This window comes from Salvelinus sp. IW2-2015, linkage group LG4p, assembly GCF_002910315.2.
Source record: "Salvelinus sp. IW2-2015 linkage group LG4p, ASM291031v2, whole genome shotgun sequence".
Lineage (NCBI taxonomy): Eukaryota > Metazoa > Chordata > Actinopteri > Salmoniformes > Salmonidae > Salvelinus > Salvelinus sp. IW2-2015.
Window position 1 is genome coordinate 4,070,265 of NC_036841.1, and position 16,005 is coordinate 4,086,269.

Here is a 16,005-nt window from a genome sequence, read left to right on the forward strand (position 1 = left end):
CAAGAGAAGAGGCATGCTCTGATAAGAGACCCGGCCTGGAGATAACATGATCAGAGTTTGTATTCATAAAGAGTCTCAGAGTAGGAGTGCTGATCTAGTATCAGGTCACTCCTAACCAAAATCATTTCATTCATTATGATCTAAAAGGCTAAACTCATCCTAGATCAGCACTCCTACCCAGGAGGCCATGTTGCTCAAACAAAGTTTAACTAGGCAAGTCAGCTAAGAACAAATTCTTATTTACAATGATGGCCTACTAAAAGGTCCTCCTGCAGGGACGGCGGCTGGGATAAAAAAAAAAATATATATATATAGGATCAAACACACATCACAAGAGAGACACCACAACACTACATAAAGAGAGAGCTAAGACAACATAGCATGGCAGCAACACAACAACATGGTAGCAGCACAAAACATGGTACAAACATTATTGGGCACAGGCAACAGCACAAATAGCAAGGTAGGGATATGCGTCAACAGCAACCTTGGGAAAATCCTATGCATTATCATTAACAGCAGACTCATACATTTCCTCAGTGAAAACAACGTACTGAGCAAATGTCAAATTGGCTTTTTACCAAAGTACCGTACGACAGACCACATATTCACCCTGCACACCCGAATTGACAAACAAACAAACCAAAACAAAGGCAAAGTCTTCTCATGTTTGTTGATTTAAAAAAAAAGAGCCTTTGACTCAATTTGGCATGAGGTTCTGCTATACAAATTGATGGAAAGTGGTGTTGGGGGGGAAAACATACAACATGTTATAAAATCCATGTACACAAACAAGTGTGCAGTTAAAATTGGCAGGAAACACACATTTCTTTCCACAGGGCCATGCAGCTTAAGCCACACCCTCTTCAACAAAAATATCAACGAATTGGCGAGGGCACTAGAAGTCTGCAGCACCCGGCCTCACCCTACTAGAATCCGAAGTCAAATGTCTACTGTTTGCTGATGATCTGGTGCCTCTGTCACAAACCAAGGAGGGCCTACAGCAGCACCAAGAGATGTTCTGCATAGATTCAGCCAGACCTGGGCCCTTACAGTAAATCTCAGTAAGACAAAAATAATGGTGTACAAAAAAAGGTCCAGTCGCCAGGACCACAAATTCTATCTAGACACCGTTGCCCTAGAGCACAAAAAAAAACACGATAAATACCTCAGCGCCACAGGTAAAGCTGTGAACGAGCTGAGAGACAAGGCAAGAAGGGCATTCTAAGCCATCAAAAAGAACATAACATTTGGAATACCAATTAGGATCCGGCTAAATAATACCTGAATCAGTTATAGAACACATTGCCCTTCATCGTTGTGAAGTCTGGGGTCCGCTCACCAACAAAGATTTCACAAAATGGGACAAACACCAAATTAAGACTCGGCATGCAGAATTCTGCTAAAATATCCTGTGTACAATGTAAAACACCAAATAATGCATGCAGAGCAGAATTAGGCGGATACCAGCTAATTATCAAAATCCAGAAGAAAAAAAACATTTCTACAACCACCTAAAAGGATGGTGTTGCCACAAGAAAAGGGCAACCAATGAAGAACAAACACCATTGTAAACACAACCCATATTTATGTTTATTCATTTTCCCTTTTGTACTTTAACTATTTGCACATCGCTACAACACTGTGTGTGTGTGTGTATATATATATTATACACACACACCACACACACACACACACACACACACACACACACACACACACACACACACACACACACACACACACACACACACACACACACACACACACACACACACACACACACACACACACACACACACACACACACACACACACACACACACACACACGATTTGAAATGTCTATTATTTTGGAACTTCTGTGAGTGTAATGCTGCTAGCTGCAGCAACTGAAGAGCTGCCAGCATCACTGTTCAAAGATGAATCAAATGAAAAGTAATCCTCTGCCCAAATCCTCTTATTCAAACCCTGGTCTGGTGCTCATTGGTCACATTAGTAGACTGCCCCACCCCTTGCCCCCAGGCTAAAATAACAAAAAGGTGGGAGAGAGGCACGTGCAGTCGGGAAACACGTGCCTGCCCTGCACCGGACTTTTAAAACACCCCTCTCATCATCTCTTCCCTCTCTCTACTCTTCTTCCCACCCCTCCCTTGCTCTCCCCTAACCTACCACTATTGGAGTGCAACCAATAACAATACCAATAACAATTAGGGAAGAGAACTGCGTGACTCAGCACGACTTCTACTAGTCAACTGTTACCAAGGAGAGAGGCCTGCTATAGGCTAGTGTGTGTGTGTACTGAGCTTGTCTATCAGGAAACGCTGCTCAGTCTGAGCTCCATAGACGGTAGTACTGAGAAGGAGCCTCTTACAGTAAACTGATCAGTAAAAGGGAAGACCGGAGGATGTGGGGGTGTTATAGCAACATGAAGCAACTACGCACATGTAGGCCTGTGTCGCATACTTATAACTTCAAAGACTGGTGGGAGTTTACAACATACACTACAAGTAATTCAAGATACATTTTTTTTAAACCAGTATTCAGTCCTGCAAAAGTGCATTATTAAGATGGAAATAAATTAAAATGTACTGAAAATCTCAAATAAAATAAAAATCCTGATTCCCCTCTTCACTAAATAAGCTTATGTTAAATTCCAATAACTAAAAATGGAGGACAATGCTAGTGTATATACATCAAGAGTGGAAAATATCTGTAGTTGTTTGTTTGTTTCCTGGCCAGTACGTGCTTTAAAGACACCCAAATCCAGCTTGGCTGTCGAGGGGGGGTGGGGGTGCTGGGTCAGTCTGCTAGTCGAACACGCCACACTAACATGGCAACGTTCACTCATCACACAGAGTGGGAGGCAGGGGAGGGAGATTGGGTGACATGAGTTCTCTGTACACCCACACTGCCCTAGTTTCCCTCTCTCCTAGCCCTGCCTAGCCCCCCTCCATGCACCTCCCAGGGAGGAAAACCCCACCAACATACAAGATCAGATCCTCACCAGCACCAGAGGTAGAGGTGCACAGGAAAGTAGTGTGTGTGTATATTAAACAAGCACACACACAGCAAACATAGCAACAGGAACTCTATCACATCACTCCTGAGTTAAAGTAGCTTAGTCGAAGACCTTTGTACACCGGTCATCTGCTTGCACACAGCTTTCGATATACTCCCTGCCTGTATCACAAATCATGACTCATTGAACCACTATTAATTACAGTCAATCCTGTTTCAACCACAAAAGTCCATTAAAAAAGGTTTTAATTACATGATTAGCTTTTATAAAGCTTTTTATTAAGATATTTAATCAATCTTTCAAAAGGGTTTTAATGAACTCTTTGTACATTTTCATTGGAGACTCTCTGTTCCGCCTATACCCAAAGGCAACAGAGCATATCCAGACAGTTTAGCTTTCTGCTAGAGACTAGAAACGTCCTACCCTCCCCTGGACTAACCAGACCAGACCTAATGACGTTGCCAAGAACACCAAGGACCTTAGGATATGGGGCAGCAGGGTAGCCTAGTGGTTAGAGCGTTGGACTAGTAATCGGAAGGTTGCAAGTTCGAATCCCTGAGCTGACAAGGTTTTGTTCTGCCCCTGTCAAGGCAGTTAACCCACTGTTCCTAGGCCGTCATTGTAAATAAGAATTTGTTCTTAACTGACCTGCCTAGTTAAATAAAAAAAATACAAAGCAGCTTCAATATTAGCCTACTGGCACTAACAAAAATAAGGATTTTTATAAACTTAGTTCATTTGAAATTAATTGCCGTTTGCCCACACAAGAAACCGCCTGTAGATGTGGTGGAATATACACTTCACACTGAAGAAGCAACTGAAAAGTTCAGTGCTCAGACAGTTCCTAGCAACACCACCAACACCACCAGACAGTTACCCAGGGGTCGGCAACAGGCAGCCCGCGGTCCAAAACCAACCCGCGAGTGATTTATTTTGTCCCCCCCAAAGGAGTTTAGTTTTTGGTCCCCCCAAAAATGTTGTACCTGTAAAACCCCTCTGAAAACAAAAAAAATGACAAAACTAAATAAAAGGTTGGTCACAAAAACAAACCAAAAACTTAAATCACTAGAAATTCTGCAATTTTTATATTTATTTAGTCAATCTGTTCACCAAGTATTCCCACAAATAAAAAGAGACACGATCGTGTCTCAATGTAATCAAGGTATGAAATTATTGTTATTTTCAAATACAATCTCGTTTGGTCTTAGTCAATTTGCAGTGTACAAATTATTATAATCATGTTCTGGTCCCTGATCAGTCTGCGGCCAACTTTTTTTATTTCAACTTTATTTAACTAGGCAAGTCAGTTAAGAACAAATTCTTATTTACAATGACGGCCTAGGAACAGTGAGTTAACTGCCTTGTTCAGGGGCAGAACAGATTTTTACCATGTCAGCTCGGGAATTCAATCTAGCAACCTTCCGGTTACTAGTCCAATGCTCTAACCACTAGGCTACCTGCCGCCCCAAATCTAGTTGCCAACCCCTGTAGTACACGGTCTGCCAACAACACTTATATTAAATTATCCACAAGTATAAAACTCCAACTTCGTTACCGGAAAAAAGCTTCTTCAAACAAAGCTTGACAGAAAACTGACCCTGCGCCCCTTGACAGGGAAACAATCAACATTGGAAAATCCACAGTAAATTAAATTGTGAAAACAGTGAAAATCGACACTGAATTCAACAACTCAGTAGTAATCCTTTGGTCAGCCATGCAGTTCTTCTAGCTTGCTTACCTGTATATATCGGAGGGCGCTCCTCAGGACACTGAGGTTAGAGGTCTTCTTCTCGTCTGCATTGGGGATGTTTTTCTTCAGGGTGTCAAAGCAGTCCTTCAGGTGAGCACGTCTGAGTGTAAGGGATGGAGGTAGAGAGAAGAGCCTTTTAGTTAGAGGAAGAGGCAGGACGAGACGTGATTTCACATATTCAGATTCAAAAGAGAAAAAAATATGCTGCAAACCAATTTACCATTTGGGACTTATAAATAATTCCTAGTAACATAATACACATTGGTAATACACAACAGGTTTCTGTTTCCTGGTAAAACATCTCTGATAAAGGATACAGGCAGGGGTAAGGCAACAACTCCCCTGCTTAGTCCCGTTCTGGGCATTATAACCCTACTACTACAGTACATGGAAGTACTAGCATAATGTTCAAAGCCATTAACAAGTTCAAGATGTAAATTATCGTCTGACAAATGCAATAGATTAGCCATAAGTGAATAAATGGGAGTATAATTTGTTCTTAGAACAGGACAGAGAAGCAAGCAAGCAACTCGGTTGAAAAAAAAGACGTGGGCAATAATAGTGGGCTCCCGAGTTACGCAGCGGTCTAAGGCACTGTATCTCAGCGCAAGAGGCATCACTACAGCCCCCGGTTCGAATCCAGGCTGTATCACATCCGGCCGTGATTGGGAGTCCCATAGGGCGGCACACAATTGGCCCAGCGTYGTGCGGGTTTGGCTAGGGTAGGCCGTCATTGTAAATAAGAATGTTCTTAACTGACTTACCTAGTTAAATTAAAAAGTTCAATTATACATTAAAAAAAATATATAAAATAAAAAGTGCACACCTAATCTCAACCTTAAACTGCCCTGTGCAAAGAGCTCAACCCTCTTTGTTTATTAAAGGCGACCATGGGAGAGAGATGCACCCACCTGTTTTTCTCAAGCTTGTTATGTACTTCTCTTGTCCCTGCCCTGTAAAAGCACAGATCGGAGCACATTATAAGATTGGGTGTCCAGAATGGGCAAGACGACGAGACTCACAGAACAAGAATCAAAATCAACCAACAAATATAAAGTACTCCATCATCTCTGTTACTTTACTTTACCAATATACTGTAATATATGCACAGGCAGCTAATTGGATCTGATTACTGCTCAATTGACCAATCAGGACACTCATTATAGAGTACATAATCCAAGAGTTATTTAGTCCATGAATCMTTCAGTGCAGTGACTTTTCATGGTTTGTGATTTTTCTGATACCGTTTGTACCTTACCACTCAACATGTGACTGACAATCACAGGCACATCTACACACAGACTCTTTGCTACAAAATAGCCACACAAAAAAAAATAAGGAAAACTAAAAATGCAAAATGAGGGAAAAAAATCTAACCAAAGTGCAAACCATCTCTCCTATAAATAACAAAAATGGCCACTTACCCTCCAGGCCTCTTCTTCCCATCCAGGTCAGGGGGGCTGCCTCGGCCCCCAAAAGGACTGGTCTGGGCCCCACGGGGTGTCTGGGGGGGCCCTGGCTGGGGGAGTAAGGCATGCAGCTGGGGGGCTGAGACGATGGAGCCAGGGTAGGGCTGCACCAGCTGGGGTGACTGCTGCTGCTTCTGCAGCAGTTTATGGTTGCCAGATTGGGAGGAAACCATCTGCGGAAGCTGGTGGTGATTCTGCTTGTGGTTGCCAGATTGGGTCAAAGGCAAGTGGTGGGAGTGGTCTGTCTTCACCTGAGGAGAGAGAGCCAACAGCACACCCTGTCCCTGGTGGCCCTGCCCTGGGGAGTGAGGGTCCCTCCTGGGGGAGGCCAGGTGGGGTGCTGCCCCAGCCTGGGGGGACAAGGTGGTAGAGGGGGTTGGGACAGTGGGGGGCAGACCTGTGTGGTTGAAGGTCATCATGGGGATAGGGATGACAGTCATGGAGGGGGGCGGCAGCGGGGGCGGGACAAAGGCGGGGCAGCGGTCTGAGTCGGGGCAGGACTCATCTCCTCGGGTCACATGGTTCATCTGGATAGGGGAGGAGTAGGTAGTGACATCATTGCGTTTGTGGTCAGATAGCTGTTCGAGGCGAAGCTTCTCCCGCAGCTCATTCTCCTCTGTGGGGAGAGAAAGACGGCATGGTTAGAGGACAGAGCATGCTAACAGCAAGGTTAGGTACCAGCAGAAACATGTCACAACATTTCTTGCGTCCTCTGACTAATCTCCATCTAGTTACTTTGACAGCCGGGTTCACTCCCAACGAACACTACAAATCAATAAACAAAAAAAGAGGGGAGGGAAGAAAACTAGAATAGCTGGAAGGAAGCATTCAGCCAGCCATTCACCTACCTAGCAGTGTTCACAGCTTACATTGCCATTGTATGGTCTGAATTGAAATAGGATACCAGACCTGTAGGCATAGACCTCATCCTGCCTCCTGGAACTCTGCCAGCTTATAAGAGCCGTATAATGCAGCTGCAATGCCTTGCCTGCCAGAACAGTGAAACCAGTTACAAGAATTGACATTATATTAAACAGAGCTCGTCTTTGAGGGAATCCTGTAGCGCACTATATAGGAAATAGGTGCCAAAGTCCTCATTACGTTGCCCTTCTTGGTGCTGGCTGGTTGCCTGGCTGCATGACAAACTCAATGATGTTTATTCTTTTAACAAGTTGATTCACACAGGTCTGTAGTAGAGGTCGACCGATTATGATTTTTCAACGCCGATACCGATTATTGGAGGACAAAAAAAAAGGCGATACCGATTATTGGAGGACAAAAAAAGCCGATACCGATTAATCGGCCGATTTTTWAAAATGTATTGATTTGTRATAATGACAATTACAACAATACTGAATTAACACTTTTATTTTAACTTAATATAATACATGAATCAAATCACTTTAGCCTCAAATAAATAATGAAACATGTTCAATTTGGTTTAAATATGGCAAAAACAAAGTGGAGAAGTAAAAGTGCAATATGTGCCATGTAAAAAAGCTAACGGTTTAAGTTCCTTGCTCAGAACATGAGAACATATGAAAGCTGGTGGTTCCTTTTAACATGAGTCTTCAATATTCCCAGGTAAGAAGTTTTAGGTTGAGGTTATTATAGGAATTATAGGACCATTTCTCTCTATACCATTTGTATTTCATATACCTTTGACTATTGGATGTTCTTATAGGCACTTTAGTATTGCCAGTGTAACAGTATAGCTTCCGTCCCTCTCCTCGCTCCTACCTGGGCTCGAACCAGGAACACAACGACAACAGCCACCCTCGAAGCAGCGTTACCCATGCAGAGCAAGGGGAACAACTACTCCAAGTCTCAGAGCGAGTGACGTTTGAAACGCTATTAGCGCACACCCCGCTAACTAGCTAGCCATTTCACATCGATTACACCAGCCTAATCTCGGGAGTTGATAGGCTTGAAGTCATAAACAGCGCAATGCTTGAAGCATTGCGAAGAGCTGCTGGCAAAACGCACTAAAGTGCTGTTTGAATGAATGCTTACGAGCCTGCTGCTGCCTACCACCGCTCAGTCAGACTGCTCTATCAAATCGCAGACTTAATTATAACATAAGAACACACAGAAATACGAGCCTTAGGTCATTAATATGGTCAAATCCAGAAACTAGCATTTCGAAAATAAAATGTTTATTCTTTCAGTGAAATACGGAACCATTCCGTATTTTATCTAACGGGTGGCATCCATAAGTCTAAATATTCCTGTTACATTGCACAACCTTCAATATTGTCATAATTACGTAAAATTCTGGCAAATTAGTTTGCAACGAGCCAGGCGGCCCAAACTGTTGCATATACCCTGACTCTGCGTGCAATGAATGCAAGAGAAGTGACAATTTCCCTAGTTTTATATTGCCTGCTAACATGAATTTCTTTTAACTAAATATGTAGGTTTAAAAATATATACTTCTGTGTATTGATTTTAAGAAAGGCATTGATGTTTATGGTTAGGTACATTCGTGCAACGATTGTGCTTTTGTTAAATCATCCCCCGTTTGGCGAAGTTGGCTGTCTTTGTTAGGAAGAAAGTCTTCAGTTCGCAACGAGCCAGGCGGCCCAAACTGCTGCATATACCCTGACTCTGTTGCACAGAACACAAGAGAAGTGACACAATTTCCCTATTTAAAAGAAATTCATGTTAATATTGTCTGCTAACTAAATATGCAGGTTTAAAAATATATACTTGTGTATTGATTTTAAGAAAGGCGTTGATGTTTAGGTACACATTGGTGCAACGACAGTGTTTTTTCACAAATGCGCTTGTTAAATCACCCGTTTGGTGAAGTAGGCTATGATTCAATGATAAATTACAATGATAAGGCACCGCATCGACTATATGCAACGCAGAACCAGCTAGATAAACTAGTAATTTCATCAACCATGTGTAGTTAACTAGTGATTATGTTAAGATTGATTGATTTTTATAAGATACGTTTAATGCTAGCTAGCATCTTACCTTGGCTCCTTGCTGCACTCGCATAACAGGTAGTCAGCCTGCCACGCAGTGTCCTCGAGAAGTGCAATGTAATTGGCCATGACCAGTGTCCAAAAATGCCAATTACGGATTGTTATGAAAACTTGAAATCGGCCCTAATTAAATCAGCCATTCCGATTAATCGGTCGACCTCTAGTCTGTAGTATGACAGGAGGACTGACTGACAGTGTGTGTGGTAAAATCTGTGCTGCGCTCAGTGTGTGAGACATTTTTTTTTTTTTATTGAAGAGGGAGTGGGGTATATTCCAAGGTCAGTGTGTCCAAGTAAAAGCAGGTTTTATGCCTCTCGCCCCATCCCATTCATACTGGCATAGTTCCAATGTAGAAAGGGATATATTCTGTTGGGATATTACGAGCTTCTGTAATTCCCCAAATGAATATCCTTACTGGAGACCCATATGCAACGACTGTAGTATGTTTAGGCCTACATACTGTAATGAAGAGTTTGTGAAACTTTGAGCTGAAGCAGAATTGTTTTTCTGGGAAACTTCCTTCTGTGATACCTCCACATCTACTGAGAGCCCAGAGAGAAAGAGACAGACTTGTATGTTAGAACAGTTCAGTACTGATGCTCTTAACATTAGGTCCACGTGCTGTCCTTGAGAATGAGCTCACATTGCGTATTCCTTGTTCTTTCAACACAATGTCGTCTCAGAGTGGGGGGGAAAGGAAGACAACCTGGACAAGCCAGAGAGACAAAGGAAAAGAGGGGGTTGAATCCCTGAGATCTAGCAACGACCTCACCTATCTTCATCCAATCAGATTGGAGAATCACCCCCCCCCCCACAGCACATGTTTCAATGTGTAGATACTAGGGGGAAGGGAGGGGGGTCCAGTTGCTATGGTAACAGTAGTGTTAGAACCCGTCAGACACAAGAGAGCTTTTACAGCCATCCTTTACGTTGATAAGGGGCGGAGCAGAGCCGTGCCAAGTCTGGCCATTACAGCACGTTAGCTACACAATGTTGCCTTCTTCCCTTATACCACCATATCCAATTGGGTTGTTCTGAGAACTTCTCAGAAGCGTGGGAGATATTGAGGTCATACAATGGATTGGGCCCAAGCTGTGGTAATTTACCTGATTATCGGGAGGGTATAGCTGACTGTAGTCAAAAATATTGACAAAAGCGAAAGTCTCAAAGTATAGCATAACAGTGTGTGTCGGTCAAAACAACGCTCTCTGCCTGCGCATCTTCCAAAAGAGGCCAAGGCCATAACATACATGGAACATGATTTCACAGTGAACACAGGCATTGGACATATTTTCTTCATAGCCAGGAACAAGCAACAGCTCTGCTCTCCCCAGCACAGCAGAGGCCAGATCATCAGCGACACTGAAAGCCACCTCAGTCTTAAATAAGAGTCTCAAATAAATAGCAGATCATAGCTATTCTCCCGGGTGGCGCAGTGGTCTAGGGCACTGCATCGCAGTGCTAGCTGCGCCACCAAAGTCTCTGGGTTCGCGCCCAGGCTGGGCTGGGTTCGCGCCCAGGCTCTGTCGCAGCCGGGAGATCCGTGGGGCGACGCACAATCGGCATAGCGTCGTCCGGGTTAGGGAGGGTTTGGCCGGTAGGGATATCCTTGTCTCAGTATGTAAAAATGTAATAAAATGTATGCACTCTACTGTAAGTCGCTCTGGATAAGAGCGTCTGCTAAATGACTAAAATGTAAATGTCATAGCCGCGGAAAGTAGTTTGGGGGTGCTGCGATATTGTTCATCGAGTGTGGGTGGGGGTTGCCCACATGCTCCAGACGGCTATCAGGCCGCTAATACAAGACTATTAAAAGGCCCACTGCACTACTTTTGTGAAATTTTATTTTATTTTTGATTCCCCCCTTATTAACTTAACCCGAACTAGGCCGACTTAAGTTAGTAAAAAATAAAATGTCCAAGACCAGGGTTGTATTAGTGCACACCCTAGCACTGTCATCAGTGTGAACAACACCATCATTAGTTTTTAACCACCACCTCAGGCCTATCCGCTACACTCATTAGCGACAAATTGCAGTCAAAGTTCAAAGTTCAGGAGCCCTGAGAAGTTGCAGTCCATTAAGTGCTCTCCTCCCACATACAAGAACAACCCATAAAACCCCAGGAGGACTAGATTGGTTCGGACAAACCCCAGAAGGATTGGCTCAACCTTGCCCAGTCACACACCCAGAGTAGGATTCAAAAGGTCAAACTGAGTACATCAAATACAAAGCCAGCACTGTCTAATTCCACTCTACAAGTACATGAGAAGAATGGTCCTTTACAAACCCATTCCAGAGATCAACTCCTGCCCAAAGCCAGGAATAAGTCCTCCTCTACATGCATCTGAGAAGGATGGTCCTTTAAAAACCCATTACATACTTAAACCTCCCTTTAAGTGCAGAGTACAGAGTGTTGAGGTGTCGAAACTACTAAATCAAATAGTATTGGTCGCTTACACATATTTTGCAGATGCTCTCGCGGGTGTAGTGAAATGCTTATGTTCCTAGCTCCAACAGTGCAGTAATACCTAATAATACACATAAATATAAGAACAGGCAATGTCAGAGTCCAGAATATAAATATATATGATGGTGTGTATCGCTATTATTGACAGTATATTAATAGAAAAGATGTATACAGCAGTAGTTATATGATGAGCCATGACTAAAATACAGTACAAACATAAAGTGGGTAAAACTGTATGTAAACATTAAAGTGACCAGCATTCAATGACTATGTACACAGGTCATTACCCCTCTGTCCTCTCTGCAAATGAATGACAAATCAAGAAACTGACTGGTGAGTAGGAAGCTGTGGATAAGGTAGAGGAAGGGGTTGTTGTTAGTTTTACCATCTGATTACTCATGGGTTGAGAACCAAGAAGTGAAAGCATTGACCTACGATGTGAGAGAAGGACGCCCACTCCTTGGTTTCCGGTTAAAAAAAAAATCGGAGGCACAGTTGAGGATAGCCTAGTTCTCATGCAATTTATAAACATAATTTTGTAAATCAACATGAGAGTCAAGTCTGGTATAAGTTTGTTTGTCAACGGCATTAGTTTGTCAATTAAAACACTTTCCAATAACCTTATTTTCTTCAGTAAATTGGTTGACTCGAGACTACCATGAGCTCTAATATAATAACATACACATTCAAAGTACAGGAAAAACGAGTTACTTGGTTAATGTTTGCTTGACTTACTAAATATCTAGTGAAATTTTGCATCGTTGTTTTTAGCTCTATAGCCTTGATAGAATGGAGTTAAAAACATGTGTAGTTCCACTTATATAACCACAGCACATAGCAGAGGAGTGAGTACAGTCGAGCGGGAGAAACACTGCCCTACTTTCTTCCACACTGACCAGCAGCAGCACTAGAGAAGAGAACAGGGAGTGGGCCTCCGAGTGTAGGCGTGCCGAGCATGCACGTGGTGAAAGGGCCGGCCCCCGTTGCAGATATGGGGCATGATCAATTTGGACACGTCACCAGCAACACGCAAAAAAAATACGTGATTAGCGCGCGAGCCGAAGGTTCCTTTACTAGGAATGCTCTATTTAGCCTACATTTCAGTTTAAAAAGTGCCATGTACGAAATCACAAAATGTAAAGTTGTTGTCATACAATCATTTTAGGAGTTCAAAAGACCGATCGCCACATAAACCGAGAGGGAAACCTGAAATCTGTCATATGATCCCCTGTTATGTCAGGTCAAATTATGCTAAACGGATTTAGCGCTCCCGTCGCCACCGCCCTTTCCTGCGAGTTGTTTTCTCGAATGTAAAATAATGAATGAAGGTTACTATTCAACTTTAAAAGAGGTCGCCAAATGTTAAGGTTACAGGGTTTTGCCAAGATATCATAGTTGGAAACAGTGTTGCAAATAAACACGATCGTTTCAAGACTTGATAGGAGGCGTTTCGATCATCGTACGTCTTTAATGCAGTAAAATTCACATGGCTACATTCTCCTGTTACACATCCAAATTATACATTTGTAGTCAACTTCTTAGAACAAGGAGCCACTGAAATAGGCTACCATTAAAAATCACACACAAATCAAATTGCTCAAGACATTTAAACTCAGTAAAGCCAACTATATAGTCGAGACAAGGAAGTCTAATCACAACCCCCCAACGCAAACAAAGGCAATACAATCAACTGTGCACGTAATTTTAAATTATAAACCAAAATAATTTATTACGGTTAAAGTCCATTTACATAGAGGTAAAATGCATGCAGAGTCTTCTCACAGTAGAAAGACCTTAGAAATTTGACACATCTAAATAACGAATTCGTTCGATCCTTTAAACTTTGAAAGCCTCTAGAAAACCTATAATTGATTGCAACCTTTACATACCACGTGCTTTCTGTTGTTGCTGGGCTTGCAATTCCAAAAACTTTGCTGCTTCTAAAAGCGTCTCGATGCTCATTTCTTCTCCGTATTGGAAACAAAACGTTACAAGTAAAAATGTTTAGCAAATGTTACAGGGTATGCACTTTATTTTTCAGTGTAAGGATCCAGTCTTTCAATCAGCAAAACGGAAGAAAAGGGTAATCGGAGACCCCTCGTAGAAACTCTTCCACATACGTAGAGGAGTTGCAACAAGATGGCGCTGAGTAGTAGGTAACAAATCAGGGCCAAAAGCATACCATTTATGACCGCCCACACATGTGTTCCCTCCTAGACACCGCAATGACAAAGAAAACAAGAAATGGAGTCTTGGAATCGACTGACCTGCTGCTATTTCTTAGAATGAAAGAAACGAAGCATGAAAATTAAACAAATTGTGAAAGTCGTTCCTCGGTTGAATTTAAACAACTCAGCATGTTGATTCCCAAAGTTGTTTCAACATCGAATTTCATAGTGTTATGATTAACACAAACTACATGTTCTATCATTTATTCCTAATCCACGATTTATCTGTATCCGTTCACGGCAAGACATGTCATTCCCCAATAGCCAATCACCTGGGAGAACAACAAGGTATAGCGCTTGAACACATGGGCAAAGTGCAGTAGCCATCATTCGAATATTATGATTCGGTCTCCAGGTCTGTGGCCTCAGCAACCAGCGATCAATTTCTGCCATACATGTATTAGTCATCACAGTTGTGTCTGTTTAAAGTAATGTTAAGGGAAACATGTAATTTATTGATCGTGTTGCAAACTGTGGCCGTGTCAACCGTCATAAATGTTCCATTAGTCATACAAAGGGCGTGGTGGGATAGTCAATTCACAAACAACGTGCTTACAGGGCGGGGCGGCTTTAAACGAGAGCAATTCGAACGTTTGTTATATAAAGAGACAGTACGCCTGTCCCGCCACATGGCCGAGCGTCGACGACCTTGGGCTAACTGGCTGGATGTTCGGTGAGTAGTCCATTTTCTCAGTTTAACTATGGGCAGTAATGTTCTTTTACTTTGCCAGCATACCCCTTCAACTTAGATAATTAACAAGTATTATGCTTGCTTGTTTTTTACTGGCGTGATAGCTATTTAACTGTTTTCAAGACCAAAGTTATCATAAATTCAACAAAAAAGTAACACCACCTCAAGCAACCATTGTGTGTCAAATAGAGACACAAGCCTCTGTTGTAATCAGCACATTGCTGTTCTATGTATCACACTGACACAGCAATACGAGCAGGAAGTCAATATTGCGGCTTTAAAAAAAGGCCACTGTGATAGTGACACAGTTGCACTCAAACAGAGCTGTGAACTCACATATATTGTCACCTTTTACAGATGCACAATTGAGTGCATCCTGTTGGGCTGTATCACTGCCTGGTATGGCAACTGCACCGCCCACAACCGCAGGGCTCTCCAAAGGGTGGTGCGGTCTGCACGACGCATCACCAGGTTAAACTACATGCCCTCCAAGACGCCTATAGCACCCGATGTCACAGGAAGGCCAAAAAGATAATCAATGACCACCCGAGCCACTGCCTGTTCACCCTGCTATCGTCCAGAAGGCGAGGTCAGTACAGGTCCATCAAAGCTGGGACCGAGAAAAGCTGTTTTTCAGTCTCTCAAGGCCATCAGACTGTTAAATAGCCATCACTAGGCTGCTACCTACATAGACTTGAAATCATTGGCCACTTTAATAAATGGAACACTAGTCACTTTAATGTTTACATATCTTGTGTTACTCATCTCATATGTATATACTGTATTCTATACAGAAATTGCTCATCCATATATTCTTATAAACTTGGTGGTTCGAGCCCTGAATGATTGGCTGACAGCCATGGTATATCAGACCGTATACCACGGGTTTGACAACTTATTTTTACTGCTCTAATTACATTGGTAACTAGTTTATAATAGCAATAAGGCACCTCAGGGGTTTGTGATATATGGCCAATATACCACACCTACTCGGGCATTATTGCTTAATTATTCTATTCCTTTACTTAGATTTGTGTGTATTAGGTATTTGTTTTGAAATTGTTAGATATTGCTGCACTGTGGGAACTAGAAACAAGTATTTCGCTACTCGCAATAACAGCTGCTAAACACATGTGACCAATAAAATGTGATATTGTATATACACTCACACTGTCTTTACAGCTGTACCATTGAGTACATCTTGACTGGTTGTATCCCTCTGGTATGGCAACTGCACCGGAAGTCCCTACAAAGGGTGGTGCGGACAGCCCAGCGCATCACTGGGGGTGAGCTCCTAGCCATCCAGGACATGCCTGAGAAAGGCCAGAAAAATGGCCAAAGACTCCAGCCACCCGAGACATGGACTGTTCTCCATGTTCACATCC

At 42.7% G+C, this 16,005-nt stretch overlaps 2 protein-coding genes across 4 annotated transcripts in view; one reads left to right on the top strand and one right to left on the bottom strand.

Moving 5' to 3' along the window:
* The window catches only part of mnta (MAX network transcriptional repressor a), a 28,416-nt gene extending 12,816 nt beyond the window's left edge, over positions 1 to 15,600 (bottom strand). The window contains exons 1-4 of one of the 3 annotated variants that reach the window (XM_023980688.2): positions 13,591 to 15,599; positions 6,196 to 6,856; positions 5,683 to 5,724; positions 4,760 to 4,871 (exon numbers count right to left, since the gene is read on the bottom strand). In XM_023980688.2, the coding sequence (XP_023836456.1) occupies positions 4,760 to 4,871; positions 5,683 to 5,724; positions 6,196 to 6,856; positions 13,591 to 13,663 (888 nt within the window). In that variant the 5' untranslated portion in view covers positions 13,664 to 15,599. Of the gene's footprint in view, positions 1 to 4,759; positions 4,872 to 5,682; positions 5,725 to 6,195; positions 6,857 to 12,412; positions 12,533 to 13,590 lie in introns of those variants that run through there. The other 2 variants (XM_023980707.2, XM_023980696.2) reach the window with 2 other exon arrangements.
* Positions 1 to 16,005, top strand: part of limk1a (LIM domain kinase 1a) — a 526,526-nt gene that overhangs the window by 162,499 nt on the left and 348,022 nt on the right. The window lies entirely within an intron of this gene.